Raw genomic sequence first — 15,702 nt, forward strand, 5'->3', positions numbered from 1 at the left:
TACATGTATTTATTTATTTATTGGAGCTGAGCTGGGAAGGAGAGGGAGTTTGATCTTTTCCTTTGGGAGACAGCAACTGCTCAGAGGAAGATGAATCACAAAGCATCACTAATGGAGGGGATGGGAAGGGGAGAACTCTGGGCTGCAGCCATTCCCAGGGGCTGGGGGGATGGTTTGAGGAGAGAGGGAAGGGGAGTTAGCAGGCCTGTGGCCCAAGGCTCTGATGGCAGACATGCTGGAGGTCAGATGTCCCTCTGTGTCACAGGATTCAGTCACCCTTTGTGGCGGGAAGAGGCACATCTGTGTGTTAAGCAACACACCACAGCAGCGTATGTTTAAGAATTGCTGCTGGATTTAAACCAGTTTGTTCAGTCCCACAATGGTTGTAAAATGACAAGGAACATGCTCGGGGTTCAAAACATTGTTAATTTAAGCTTATTACTGTCTTGCCAGAAGAGGACCAGTACAAGATGTCAAACTTGTGGAGGAGCAATGAGCTTGGTTCTTCACTGCACTGAGTCAGACTCTGAGCAGCGTTTCCTTCAGTGCCTTCCAGTCCTCATCCACTCTGCCTCCCATTCCATTTGCCATTGTGTAAAGTTCATGTAATTCAGTGGTGAATTAGGACCAGTGATCTCTGCTTCTACGCTCTCTGTGGCCTAGTTTAATCTGTGTTCCCAGGCTTGTGCTAACTTCTCAAAGGGGCTGTTGCAAAAAACAGTCATGGTTATATAAACTGCTGAGAGAAATGAGCATTCTTGGAAGAAAAAGTGACAAAGAGGCGAGTGCATGGTGACAGTCCCTTCCAGGAGCAGAGCAGCACTGAATATGTGTGTGTTAAATGAATGTGAGGTGGGAACCTAAACAAGTGTGTTGCTGTATGGAAGTACAGTCCAAGAAACATTTTGTATCTAGTGAGCATTCTATAGAGTAAAGTCATGGAAGATCCATCACTACCATGGTCTTGAATCATAACTGAACTAGAATTATCTGTGGCATTTAAGGCATTGCCATTTCAGGAAGTAGTTGCTTGTTTGAGGTGTTTGTGCTCCATGTTTCACTGTGACATGTTAGGGTGTAACGGAAGGTACAACTGTATTTTTAGGATTGTTGCTAGAAAGGTGGAGATTGATTCATGCTTAGGGAATATTATTTATTATTAGTCCTTATTTGCTCTGCAGGTCAACAGATAGAATTTCATAAATGATCCTAACTATCAGCTGTAACCAGATTTATCAGTGACCTGGTCACCATTCAGGTTTCTAAATGGATTTTTGGAAATGCTCCATACCCAGTAGCTCCAGTCAGGTAGATGCCCCAAAGGCAGCTGCTGAGTGCTGAGCCCTCTTGAAAGCCCAGTCTATAAATTCTGTGGGAAGATAATCACAGTGTGGATTTGTAGAAGTCCTGTTCCCTCTTGCTTAATCCCTCACACAGCTGGGCTGTGCTGTGTCCCAGCCAGCTGTGTACCACAAAGCTGGATATTCCTAGACGGTTCACAAAAATTACTGAATCACAGGTCTAACTTTTCTTTTGTCTTCCTAACTGAGCTGTGGTTTCTGTCCAAAAATAATGCAGGTTTTGGAAAGACTGTAGGCAACCTTAAAACATCTCCTCACAATGCAGGCAGTGTTACCCATGGGCTGCTTCTATATCCTGAAATGTGTAGAATACTTTGTTGGTCTTAAGGGGGATTTTTACTTTGGGTTTTTGTGTGCATGTGTGCTATTTCTAGGCTTCTCTTGCACCTTTCCATATGTATCAATTTCCATTTCCTACAGAAGAATCACAACCCAAACAATACCTTCCTGTTTTAGTGATTGTTCTCATGTTACTGGATGAGGGGTCTGGTATGAATGGCTTGCAGAGTGAACTGCAAAGTAGTAAAGCAGTACTGACGTGCCGAAATTCTCTGCTGGACAAGCGATCAAGTGGCACTGGAGTGGTTGGTGAAAACAGGAGAGACAGATGAAAGGAAAGAATGAAAATTGATCCAGAATTTTCAGGTAGCGTCCGTGCTTTATGCTGAAACTTTCTCTAAGCGTATCCAGCACTTCTGGTTTGGAAATCTCCCAGAGAAGGGTTTTCCTGTGAGCTGCTTAGTGCTTGCTAAGTTCAGTAATTGTGCAAACAGTCTCTCTTGAGACTGGCTCTTGGCTGTCTAGTAGATAGGCAGCCATCCAGATCTAAAACTGTATTTTACTGTCTCCTTCTTCTGCCTACCGTACTGGACTCATTTGGAGGGAATGCTTGGCTTTTGCCCTGTACATGACATACATACCAGGTCCCTAACACTGCTTGGTCCTTGTGAACCAGAATAGCAGCCTTATTAGCAGTTTCCTGGTGTCTTGCTATCAGGCTCCTGGAGTATCAGGCTTGGATCTGGCAATTGGTGCTCCAGGAGACGGCATGAAGGTCCAGAGAGCCTCTGTTGTTGCTGATAAGGAACAGTTCTATTCCCTGTTAGCCATTTATAGGCCACGGATAAAGGCGGGGAAAAGAAGTAATTACTGTGAGGCCTGACATAACTTACAGTGCTGTCTTTGTCAGATGATGTTGTTCTGTTATATATAATCATTAAATTATTAATCTGCAAGAGCTCTTGCACCTTTCAGCTGCCTTGGGTTAGTGGGAACCAGGATGGATGAGGCATGGACTTCATTATGCCTCACTGCTCACCTTCAGAGGAGAGGGTGTGCTACATCCTTTGTGGTTACCACCTCACATTTGAGGAAAAAGCTGCCTTTGCTGAGCTTTTAGTGCTGAAAATTGAATCGGTGTTTATATGTGCTGGGTTCAAGGGGAGGAAGGGGGAGGGACTGCAGCACCACTCCTCTGCTTGCTCTCTGCAAAGCAGAAAAGGGCAGAAATGTTATTTGCCTCTGCAGGGTATTCAGCCTGGCTTCAAGCTGTCACAGAACTGGGTGGAGGCATTTTCCTCTGTAGGTCTAGAGTCGGAAAGAAGGAAAATCAAAAGGTGACAAAGGATTGGTAACTTCATTGAATAAGCCACAAAGGGGACCTGGAAGGCTTGGTGTCATCAAAAGGGTGCTGGGTCTTAGAGGTTCAGCAACATGAGGTTAGCTCAGGAACTGCTGCTCTGGGGACAGATGTCAGATCTGCTTCAAGTGCCTCGGTTGTTACTGGGGACGAGGGTGGGACTGTGCAAGCAGCATTTTTATGAACACAAGCCTGTGGTGGGTTCTGTGGTGTGGGCTGTGCTCCGGGGCAAGGGAGACGAGCAGCCAGGGAACAAGGAAGGGTGGAGGTGTCTTCTGTCTCTGAGCTTCAGGCTGGGCAGGTCTCTCTGCCTTACACAGCAACAAAAAGGAACTTGAGGGGTTTGTGAGATGGTCCTTCAGATGGAGACAGGCAGGAGGCAACAAGAGGGGGAGAAAGGGAAATTTTTAGTTTAATTTTGCAATCAAAGAACATGTGATTTCCTGTGATGGCTTGAACTCTGCATAAAAGACTCCAAATGCCTGGTTTTGTTCACAAGGGAAGAATTCCACTTTATTAATATTATTTTTAAATCCCTCCTTAAACATATGCAAATTATTTGCTTGGAACAGCAGTATTTGGGAGGGGACTTGTTTTAGCAGATGTGTTGGTTTGCTGGATTTTTTCACTCATTAGTGGGCTCCCTCAGACACATAGGTTTTATTGTACGCTTTCTTTAAAGGGTGACTGATAGGGTTGAATGATGTATTCAGGCTCTTCCTCCCCCAGCTTCCCTCCTGCCTTTGCAGCAGCTCGCAGAATATCCTATTGCACAGGCATTCACTGTTTCAGAATGGTGCTCGTGCCAAAAACTGCTCAGATCTGGAGCTAGAAATCACCAGAAGTGAGAGCAAAAGTTACTGTAAACTCTAGGTGTGAAGATTTCTGTCTGTGAACTGAAGCTGCGATGCTGAAAACGCTGCTCTGTAAATGTTGACTCTGATTGTGGAAGGCGGTGGCACACGCTGATAGCAGAAGACTGAGCAATAATCCGGGTGTTTTACTTTGTCTTTAAAGTGAATTTTCTGGCTTGACTTCCTTAAACATTGTTTTCATATGGTCTGGACCTGTAGCACCGAGGTCTTTAGCTCCCGGCTGAGCACGGCCGGTGTGCGCGGTGCCGGGGTGCACAGAAGGGAGCGAGCTGGTGGCTGCCACAAAGTGGTGGCTGTGAGACCGGGCTCTGCAGAGCAGGGGAAGCACAAAGCTTCTCCCAGCTGGGGTGGCAGAGCAGCTCCTGGCTCCCCAGGAAGGGCTCTCCTGGGCAGGCTCCTCTGGAGAGCTGCACACCCCAGCGTCCAGACCCGGCACTTAGGATTTGTGGCTCAGCGGCCGATTTACTGCTGGGGCTTTAGTGCAAGCCACGCCGGAGTTTCATTGCCTGTAAAATGGGGGAATCGTATTTATCCACCTGCCACGTGTCCAAGTGCTTGTGGAGTGCTTTGAGAGTAGGCCCTGGCTTTGTGTGAGCTGCTAGCATGGGTGAGTTCCCAGAGCCTGCAGATGTGTTCTGCGTCCGTGGTGACTTGGTGTTGATTATAAGTGAAAAATCTCCTAACAATGGGTTGTAAATTCAGAGTTGGCTGTCAAACGTTTTATGCACCGCTGTTGTTGCTGCTGTGTGACGCTGTTACACTTTCTTTGCAAACCAGCCTAGGCAAAACGTTGTTTAATCCTGGTTCTTCCTCTTTTTAATCCATGCAGTGAAGGGATCGTGCAGGTAACTGATTTTCCCTAAGATTTTAGGGTCTTTTTGCTGAGCTGTGTAATGATCATACATGCCACAGCTACACGTGCAGCTTTGTCGTGGACATAATTCAGAATTTTTTTCTTATGTGTCTCAGCCTCAACCTATTTTTCATGTTGTTTTCCCTCTCTTTTTTATACATTTGCATTAAGTAAGACATTCAGTGCTTGCAGTGCCACTTTTCTTAGAAGTAACATTAATGGACCACTCTTGCTTCTTACTATATCTCATGCAGAACTTCTTGCATTTTACTATTTGTTTTTTTCCTTCTGAGTCGTCATTTAAAATATATAGCAATGTAATACAATTTGTAGTGCTCTTTATCCTGCAAATCTCCCAAGGCACCTTAGAATAAAATCAATAAAATCAAAAATAAAATCAACTTAGTTCAGCCATGTGTTGAATTAATTAATTGTTTTTAAAGCAGAGCCAGGGGAAAAAGGCTTTTTTCACTTTCAGTATCTTTTGCTCGTCAGCTTTGTACCTCACCCCATTTTATTCATGCAGCAGTCAGTGCCAACACGTTGATGATACTTTCTTGTAGATGGTAGTAAAGTTGATCATGCTCCTGCTCCCAGACCAGCTTTGATTCTGGAGAGGCTGCTTGCTATTTTATCAGATAGCGAGGAGGAAAAGCTTATGCTGAAATCGGTTGACTGTTTGATATCAGTGGGGGGAGGAAAGGAAGCCATCAAATTAACTCATAAAAGCTTTATTTACGATGAATGGACTTTTTTTTCCTGTCTGTCGTTATCATCTTGTCTGTAACCCAGTGACCCTGATTATCTTGAAGCTGTTTACAAGGTTTAGGTTAATTGGATTTCTTTAACTATTTCCCAGAGCTGTGAGGAGCACAAATACACTGCTGTGGAGTTCAGACAGCATAGTGCAATCCAGTCTGCAAGGATACGGGCTTCTTCCAAGAGGAAGTCATTTTATTTCATACTCAACTAAGTGCATAGCAGCATGTACCTATCATTTGGCATAATATTAAACAACACCCTCCTTCATACAGATGTGTTCAGTTGCAACTTGTGTTTCCAATACACAAATTACATTTTGCATGTTCAGCAAGAACTGAGCTTATTTTCAGTGAGAGAGCCTTTGAAATGTGTTTTGGTTTGGTTTTTGTTTTTTTTTTCCTTCAGCTTGATAGCAGTTTCACTGGTTTTGTTTTTATATGAGGAATCATGGATAAAATAGCTGTGCATTGCATGGCTGCCTAAATAAACGAGACAGGAGGATGTAGTTGGGTGAGATCAGGACAGTCCTCTTGCTTGGCTTTCATCTCCTCAGGATGCATGCTCGTTCTTTAATGGCACAACATTGCACCCTCCAGGTGCAATGCGCAACTGCAGGTCTCCAGATAACCCACTTGTTTTATGAGCTGTGTTTTTGTGAGCAAGCCTTCCGAATTTCTCCTTCAGGATTATTCACCCTCTCTTTCTCTTCCTTTTTCAGGCTTCTGTAGGCTCTGAGAAGCTGTTCTCTCCTGCAGCAAATAAAGGTAAGTAATCCGGAGAAATGCTTTCCTTATCTTACAGCAAGAGATTTGGGTTGTGAATCCATATCGTGCGAATAGCAGGACATCAGTTTTGCCAGAGCCTGTAGCTTGGCCACACACGTTGTCACAAAGATCAGCTTTACAGGCTTGTGATGATTTAAGTTAAAATTTAGAGCTGCATTGTCTCAGTGTGGGGTGGGACTTCTTCCCTCCCAGTAAGATTTGAAGTGTCTTGGAGAGAGGGATTACTGACAAAGGTTCTTACTGTAGGGGATATACTTCTCCCTCTAATACAATCAAATCCTCATTTCTTTTAAACAAATCAGTATTTCAGTGCTGTCTGTGTCATCCTGACAAGGGCTTGCCCATCCCTCCCCTGCCAATGCCCACGGAGCATTTGTCCCTGTGTGTCTGTGCTCTCCAGGACGCGGTGGCGGGCGCTCGGCGCAGCTCCGCTCCTGCTGTTAATGAGTTACCTGTGGTAGGCACTGGGTGTTGCTAAGAGACTGCCTCGTTCCACATCCCCTTGGGGGGCACAGCCACACATCTCTAAATACGCCAAGCCCTCCTCTGAGGGCTCAGCACAGCCGTAAAACCGGGCTGCTCTGCTTTCATGTCTTCCCGGGGATAGTCTCACTGAGATGGATACTGGGCAGAAATGCCGAGGAGCCTTGAGTACATGGTGGACAGCATTGTGCTGGGAATGGTTCCACTTCGCCGTGCAAGGAGGTTTGTGTGGCTCCAAATGAATTGCCAGGGCTTGTGGCTGTCTGCAGCATCCTCTGCACTGAGCTGCAAAATAAAATCAGTTCACAGCAATAGTGGATGTGTTAGGGGCACACAAATACCCCAAAGAGGGGAGATGAGGCCCATCAGCAAGAAGTGATGAAATAACCTCCTTGCATTATTTCAGTGGGGCCAAGAAAGGAACAGTTTGCAGTTGTGTAGGAGTAGGTGCTGGACATGGAAAGGCGTTTTGGTGGTTGTGTGCTCCATCACCTGGATCCAGGCCCAGTTTTTAGCTGGGCTCTTCAGCAGCAGTAACTATTAGGAATTCTCTTTCGTTCCAAGCTTTGCAGATTTTCAATGCCAAATGTGGAAACCGATGACAAGCCCATTATGTTATTACATTTGTAGATATTTTTACAAAAGTATGCAGCTTTATCTGGGGGAAAGAGGGAAATTTAAACAAATGGTGGGGAAGAACATTTCTCTTCTCTCACTTGGCTCAGTGATAAGGCAAACCAGATTGCCCATACGGCACTGCCTCGGCAAAACAAAAATCTTGCCATCCTGCATAAAGCCTGGCACAGAGATTTGCTGGAGAGGCTTATGTTGAAGCGTTAGCAGCTTTGTTGGCTCCTCCTTGTGCTGAAGCCCAAGATCCCCCACCCCTTCATATCATAGAGCAGCTCAGCAACATGAGTTTTCAAAATACCTCCCTATCAGGAAGTTAAATGTGCGAATGCCTGTGAATTTGCTGTCTTGAAGTTTGTGTTCAGTGCTGTTTATATCCCTGTAATTTCAGCCTGTTCCTGTTTGCTTTAATGTGGGTGTAGACGTTGCCAGCTTTGGGTTCAGATCATGGGTTTTGTCTCAGACTTCTCTTTTACCCTGGCCATGTACCGATGTACATCGCTGATGGCATGGCCTGCCATCGTGGGCAAGCTCTCCTGGGGCTACCTCAGCGTTTGGCACTTGGCTTGAGAGGTGAGAGAAATTTGCCTCGGCAAAGATTTTGTGCAGAAACCCAAACAGTGCTAAATTTTACCCCTCGCCCTGTTATCACTCCAGCAATGCAAGAGCCAGATTTGTCTCTTGCACATGCAAATGAGCGCCGCTCCTACACGACCAGGCTCGAGGATGCCATATGGCCGGGAGAAAGTGACTTTCAAAGCATTGCACTTAAATTCCTTTTGTGAGATAAGAGCGTTGATTTAAGGCCGTGTTCTCAAGGGCTGGAGCCGTGGTGGCTCTGTGGGGAGGGGATTAGCTCCACACAGTTTCCTGATGGGCACACGCGTGATGCGGCACGTGCTCGTCCTCTCCCGTGGGCATTTGCGCTGTGCCCTTCTTTTGTAAACACTGGCGGCCTTTTTGGAGAGATACTAGCTAGCAAATGTGCAGCATCCATGCTGCAGCTTTTATTGAAGGTAACCAGGCTTCTAAAACACATGAAGTGGATCCATTGTCTGGTGCAACTCCCCAGTGCTCCCAGTTCATTGTTTGGTGCAACTCCCTCTGTTCCCACAAACTTTCCCTGGGGATGTGTTTGGCCCTGTGTATTTGTTTTATTCTGTCCTAGTTTATCAGCAGCTTAGCAATGCAATTAAGTATTAAGATAGGCGGGTTACGCTTATTTGAGGCTGGAACAGCTGTAAAATGTAACCTTTGACCGCATCTGAGAGCTCCACAAAAGGCCGGAGGAGCAGCGCCTTTTGTCTGGGGCTCTCTGGGTAACGTTTGCCTTTGCCCCCTCCCCGGTGGGGCCGCCGTGGTGGCCATGCTCCTCCTCCTGCCACCAGCTCATCTGCAACAGCAGATGCACGGCGTGGATGTCCACTTCGGGGACCAGTCACTATTATGCTGCAGAGAGAGGTGTCCTGACCCGGGGTGACCTCGGTAGTCACAGCTGTGGAATAGGCTGAATGGGGCACTTTGAGCTTCCAGCAGAAGAGGAGATTAAATCCTCTGTGTGAGGAAATAATAATTAAAAGTAAGAGCAGAGAAGCTCTGATCTGCTCTGCTGACACTCTTTGTTTTCTGACGCAGAAAAGTGTTTGTTTGGCCAACTTGTCACTGCAGTACAGAGTTACAAGGGCATTTGCTTCCGAGGGCCGGGTGTTACATCCTCCTGGAGAATAAATCAATAAACAAATAATAAAGGTCTGTTTGCTCTCTCATGCAGCTCCTTTCTCACAGGAATCTGCCAGCCAGCCCTTCCTTTTTCTGAAGGGCAGGTACCAGGAAAGGCAGGGGAAGCATAGGCGAAAGCCAAATCTGTCCCCGTGTCTCCAGGTAGGAGCACGAGGCAGAGGGGTGACGGTCAGGACAGGGAGGCAGATGAGTTGTGGGGCTGAGGAGGTGAGAGGGACAGTCACCCCTCAGTCACTGCAAGGACCTCCTCCTGCTGTGATGGTATTTTGAAGTGTGTGGGGTAGGATAGTTTGTGTTTTCTGGACTGGAGCACTGGGTTCTCCCTGCTGGCTCCCTCCAGCTGTGGCCTTCCCTCATGGGTCTGGCTGGAGGCAGCTGAGCTTTCTCGCACCAGTCCTTGCTCCAGAGCTGCTGCATGCCAGGGAAAAAGCAGCAGAGATGGTGCCTTTTGTACCACAATAGCCTTGCACCTGCAGACCAGGTGTCCTGCTGGCTCCTCAGTGTTTGTAGCCAAGGCCACTGTGGCAGTGAGGGTGAAATGGGTTTCTTAAAGGAGCTGTTTCTCTTGCTTGGTTTGATAGGTCAAAGGCCCCAGGGAGGAAAACCTCCATCGAAAAATGGAGCCTGGGCAGCAGCCAGGGTTTCTCCATTCATGACCCCAGGCAGACTGTGGGTGGGGAGGTGCCTGAGAGATGAAAGAGGTGTCCAGGAGCCCCCAGAGCATGAGATGCCCATGAAGGAGCCAGACCTGCACAGCCCTGTCTGCCCTGCAGCCCCGGGAGGCACTGGGCAGCAGCAGGGGGGAAAAGAGCTTTGAAGTCTGTTGAAGAGAGTATGTTGCTCGTATCTTTGGATCAGAATCAAGCTGGGCATGGAGGGAGCAGTGTAATCCATCTGTCTGGTGGCACAGAGTGGCTGGCCAGCACCCAGCCCTGCCCTGGCTGTTGGGGGCCCGCTGAGCTCCATGCCTCAATTTCCCCCTCCTGCAGAATGAAGACTAATACTTGTCAGCCAAGTGCGCTCAGAGACTTAATTAATGAATGTTTGTCAAGCGATTTATCAAGAGATCCTTTTAATGAGAAATTCCATAAACAGTGCAGGGCTTCATTTTCATGGCAATAATAAATGACAGTGAAAGTAAGTCTTATCCTTCCCCCGCATATGCACCCCCCCAGGAAAAAAGATTGCTTACCCTCCGCTCTTACTTCTCCCTGGGTTTCTAGGCAGAGGGCTTTGAAGTGCTATCTTTCATCATGAACTGTACACATCCTCAAAGCTCTAAAGCTCACAGCCTGTGTCTTATCCCTCTGACAAGAGGGAGGCAAGCTTTCTCGGCATGCAGGTCATAATTGTCAGCCATGGGATGTGCCGCAGCCACCCGCCCCAGCGGGCTAATGCAGCTTATGCTTCTTTGAAGTTCCCTCCCTTTATTTTCTGTCCTCTTGACCACAAAACTGTGCCTTGGGCCAGCAAGAGAGATTTCTTGTTCAGAGACGACACTGAGCTCTGACAAGCACATCTGAACCAGAGAAGAACCCTTGTTCCTCTGAGATCACTGCTCCATAATGTTGTTGCCTTAAGGGGACTGTCTCTCCTTTTTCTCTCTGCTTCTTCTCTTCCTTTTTCTTATTCTTTTTTTTTTTTTTTTCTTTAATTCAGCACTAAACTGTCACACTAAATAATTTTAAAAGCTGGAACTACAAAACCTCCAGTGTAGGACATGCTGTTAAAAACTGATGGTTATTACTGTGAGATGGGGTGAGAGGGCACAGGAGGGACAGGGGGGCAGGGGCAGGATGGGAGAGCAGCAAGCCAGCTCTCCAGGAGGAACCTGTGAGTGCCCAGTGAAGCAGAAAACAACCTGAATGCAGCTGAGCTCAGAATACTGTGCTTGGCACAGGTTTGCAGCAGCAGCAAAGCTCGGAGGATGCTCAGCACTGACAGGGGAATCAGGAGCCCAGGCTTGCCATGCTGCCTGCGTGCCTTGGTGCTGTCCCCCGGCGCTCTGTCTCCAGTTGTCAGGGTCAGAGACTTCCTGTCTGGGCTGGGACAGCATCTCCTGTAATCACGTCCACCTCTCCTTCAGGGCTTTACCTTACTGTGCCAGGAGAGAGAGCTTTCCATCACGGGAAGGTCTGCACAGACAGAGCAAACAAGTCCCACCGCACCCGGTCAGGCAATTCGCTGTGTTTTACATGAATGGAGGTCAGGAGAGATGTCATAAATTTTCCCAGTTTTCTTGTGTGGGGTCCACAATGGGATCTGAGCTGCATCCTGTCTCTTGATCTCAGTTTTATCCCTATGTCCTGGATACATTTTGATGAGGTCACCATCTTGTGCTTGATTACCTGCACAGCCAGGGAGCTTGAGTGGGATGATAATTTACAGCTGAACCTTTGGACAAGAGTCCACCATGATTACAGGCATGCAAAAATTTCCACTGCAGCATCTGTAATAATAAATAAGTAATGCATTTATTTAGATAGCATCCATATTGCTATGATTTATACAGTGCTCAGGATGCTCTGCAGCTGCTCCCCGTGCTGCATCTCTGGTGATTGTATCAGGCTTACAAGACTCTGTGTTTTTCATAAAACCCAGGCCCTCAGAGGATTGTACCAAAATCTAAGATTTAATTTCATTATTTAGGCAAGATTTTAGTCTTCCTGACTACAGAGAAGAGCCTAGAACTTTTGATTCTTCTGTGCTTCGAAGCCAACAAGCAGTCAAAAAGAAGCCCAAACACTTCAGTTTCAACCTTGTTTTAAAGATGGTTTGTGATCTATAAACACTTCTGGGGCTGGCAATACTGGATACCCTGAGTTTAATGATAAATCCAGTGTGTGAGCCCATCTCACCATCCTCTTTTCAAAAAGTTCTATCTAATTTTGCCACTACCAGGATGAGTGAATTAGCTTTCTTGCATATGTATGGACATAATTATACAGTGGTCCGAGAAGGAGGACTTGGATTTTCAAAAAGCATGGGTAACCAAGATAATCACCCAAGTCACAGCCAGTTACCCACATTTCAAACCAAAACTAGACACAGAAAATAGTGCAGTAAGTGCAGTCTTCTAGTATTGTGGTTTTCTGATTTTGCAGGCTAGGCTCTGGAAAGTTCATTCTTCTCTTTGGGAGCAGGAATGCACTCTCTGTCTCCCCTGTTAGCTATTCTGTATGTATTTATTAGTCCAGGCTATAGCCATCCCTATCTGCAGCAGCTGTCTGTGAAATTATGATGGACAAGCGAGAGACCATTCACTGTAACCACACTGTCCGGTTAGTTTGGTAAAACTCAGACTGCAAAAGTGGATAATTTATTAACTTTGACACAAACTGAGTGTTGTGTGCCTCCCAGAGTGAGAGCTGCCTCGTGCAGGCCAGCAGGGTTTGCTTGCACCGGTGGCCATATGGTTTGCACAGCCATCTCCAGGCTTCTCCCCTTCCACTGAGCCAGCATAGAGCTTTCTTTGTAGCTTCAGGCTGCAGCCAGGAGAGTTGAAAAGTTGAATTATAAACATTTCCAGGCCTTCTGGTTGGTATCTTGTGTTTTGTTTTGTTATTTTAAGGATGTGGGGTATGTTGCTGCATTCCTGTCAGTGGGATTAGAATGAATAGAAGCAATACTGTTGGAGATAAAATGTGTTTAATTATTTATTTGAGAATTACAGACTGAAATTGCTTTTTGATTTAAAGCTTCCAAGTCATGGATATGTTTTTGGAGTAGAGAGAGACTCACAGAAACATATATATGCACAATTATCTAGGGTAATGTAAGAAGTCTCTTTGCTCAACTGCCCTTCCTCCACAGAATTTGTTCATTTCCTTAAAGATTTTAAATTTCAAATGCGGCTTTGTTAAGTATCACAGAAAGCTAACAGCATGCTGTGCCTTGCCCACCAAAACGTAAATAAAATAAATAAAGTCTTCGTTGTATAAATGTTATGAAGTGGGTGGTTTATTTTCTTTAATTATATTTTTTATTTAAAATAAACTATAAAAGCAAAATATTTTATATCCTGAATGTGCCAGCACAAACTCATATTGATTGAGTAGGCACATTCTAGCTTTTCTCAGTTCATGTAAAAGTAGATAAAAGGACCATCAAACTGTAAATCAGAAGAAAAAAGTAGAAATTCCTTCCAAGTGCATGTAGTGGTTTACATTGCCTAGGCTGTTAAAGGACATTTGAAAGATATCATCTTTTCACTCCTCGTTTATAGCTTGTTTTTCTTTTTTTTCGAGTAGGAAAAGCCAACAGGTAAAGTCTCAGTGCTCGCCAGCTACAGTCCCTGGTTGCATCTCAGCACTGAAGGATGCTGTAGGGTGGTGATGTTAAGAGCAGCAGTTGCAACCCCCACGAAACTGTTGGGTCTTCTCAATTCTGCTTTTAAAATACCTCAGAGACATGTTTTATTCATGGAAGATTTTGTAAAGCTTCAGTTTCTGAGAAAATTAAAGGCTGGATATAAAGCTGGTTCCCTCTTCCAATGAGTGAGCAGTGCAGGATGAGGGGAGGTGTCTGCTGTGGGTCTGGGCTGTGCCCAGCTCACCCCCAGGATTTAAACCAGCCTTGCTCCCTCAAAGGGGAGTCCTTGTTCTCTCCAGGCCCCCAGCCTGAGCCTCTGCTCAGCCCAGGCTTGTGCTGGTTTTCCCAGCTCTCTCATGCCCCTTTCCGAGCTGCCCTTCCCCCTGAGCTCTGTTTCTGTGTTAGTGGAGCAGTTTGATTCCCCATGGGCAGCTGTGCTGGGCTGTGTAAGAGCCCACTGGGGACTCTGCAGACACAGCAGCCCCTCGCTGGCAGGTCACCGGCACAGGACAGGGCCTGGCCATCCACGGGGGATTTGACAAGGCAGTGCTGCTGCAGGGGGAGCTGGATCTGACCCCAGGTCAGCTGGTGTTTCCTTCTGGGTAATCAATGGGAGTGATCAATGAGACCAGGGCGTGCTGTTTAATTGCAAATGGATCTGGCTACTCTTTTGTGTGCAATGCTGGCAAGGTCTGTAAGTCCCAGCAAGAGACCTGGGGAACAGAGGATGCTGTCAGCATGTTGCTGCTTCTCCTCCTCCTCTCACTGCCCCTCTGGAGACTGAGACCTTCCTCCTTGGGCAGGGCTGGGGCTGATGACAGGACCCTGCTGTCCTGCTCAGCCTGTAGCAGTTCATGCTGTTTCTGGTTTGGGCTTGGTTTTTCTGTATTAGCTTCATTTGAAATCAGTGCTGTGAGTGATGGAGCTCTCTGTTCCTGTCCTGTGGGAGGGGAGGAGGGAGGCCGGGTTCAGGGCTTGCTTTCAGCCATGGGTTCCTGCCGTTTTCTTCTTTAATAACCGTGTGAGCCCTGCACGCATGTGCTCGCTGCTTCCCTCACCTCCGTGCTTCGCTGGCCATCCTTCCTGCTAACAAGGGCTGAACACATTCCCCGTGGAGCCTGTTAATGTTGCTGCCGAGCTGCCTGGGGACTCACAGCATGAGGCTTTCCTTCCATCTCTGCTGCTCCGGGCACTCGGCCCCAGCTCCCGGCCTCGGTTCAGCCAGGTAAAGCCATACTGACTCCATTGACTTCCCTCTATTTATTTGGGTTTACACCAATGTATAAGAGCAGGACTTGGCAGAGTGTTTGTGTTTGCGTGGCTCTGTTTCTGAAAAGGATACTTGTTCTAGTTTGTTGGGCTTTTTCCCCAAACGGTAAATATTTTCTTGTAAATTGCTGGGACAGAAAAGTGACTACAGTGCTTTTAGTTCATGTAGTTGCTTTAAATTGATGGCAAAGACTTGCAGGAGGTAATAGGAAATTAAAATCTTTTTATATTTTTTTAACCATCCTGCAAAATTTATTGCAGAATTATATCCCCACTCTGGGATTCAGTCGGACAGTTCAAAAAGCCTGTGGAAAGGTTCTTGTTCACCATTAAATTTTTAAAGTTACTGAAGTAATTTTATGGAACCCTATTAAATTTCTGAAGAAACATACTGGTTTCATCACTAATAAATTCTTAAAGGCTTATCCATAAGGGAATAGTCAGAGTTCCAGATCTCTCTCCAATGAAGTGGACATTAATGTTTTGCCCTGTTGGAGATGTATTCTTAGAAGAAATTCACCAGCAAGGTGAGTGGCAAAGCTGGGAGGGCCCGATTGCACCCAAGTACAGCATCAAGCACTGTGGGGTGGTAGGTGCTTTGCCACCAACCCCACTGGAGTCAGGGTGAAGATTTTAGAAAGTGGAAGTTTGTTTGTATTATAAGGTGAGGAAGAAGACTGACGATGCATCTATACAGATAAATCCTGGTGGGGTGTTAAACTTAGACCCTGGCACCTTTCTGAGCAAAATAATCTTCAAGAGAGGTTGCAGCCTTGAAAAAGACACAGTGAAGCTTGGAAGGTCTCAGGCACTCATGGTGCTTTCAAATTACTGCAAAATAATGCGTTGACTGTGCTTTTGCACCGCATCCAGAAAAGCACAGAGAAGCTTCCTCCCAGTGAAAGCAGAGCATCAAGCTGGCTTTGTGCTTCACTTAGTGCTCACAAGCGCCTTTCGTGTGTGAGTGCAGAGCCACCTGATGCACAGCGAACGG

The 15,702-nt window shown here is 46.4% G+C and overlaps 1 protein-coding gene across 21 annotated transcripts in view; it reads left to right on the top strand.

Moving 5' to 3' along the window:
* Positions 1-15,702, top strand: part of FBRSL1 (fibrosin like 1) — a 503,429-nt gene that overhangs the window by 441,763 nt on the left and 45,964 nt on the right. For all 21 annotated transcript variants that reach the window (XM_058851229.1, XM_058851236.1, XM_058851238.1 and 18 more), the window contains one exon: positions 6,209-6,254. In XM_058851229.1, coding sequence (XP_058707212.1) covers positions 6,209-6,254 — 46 coding nt within the window. The remainder of the gene's footprint in view (positions 1-6,208; positions 6,255-15,702) is intronic.

Source organism: Poecile atricapillus, chromosome 16 (genome assembly GCF_030490865.1).
Source record: "Poecile atricapillus isolate bPoeAtr1 chromosome 16, bPoeAtr1.hap1, whole genome shotgun sequence".
NCBI classification, from domain to species: domain Eukaryota; kingdom Metazoa; phylum Chordata; class Aves; order Passeriformes; family Paridae; genus Poecile; species Poecile atricapillus.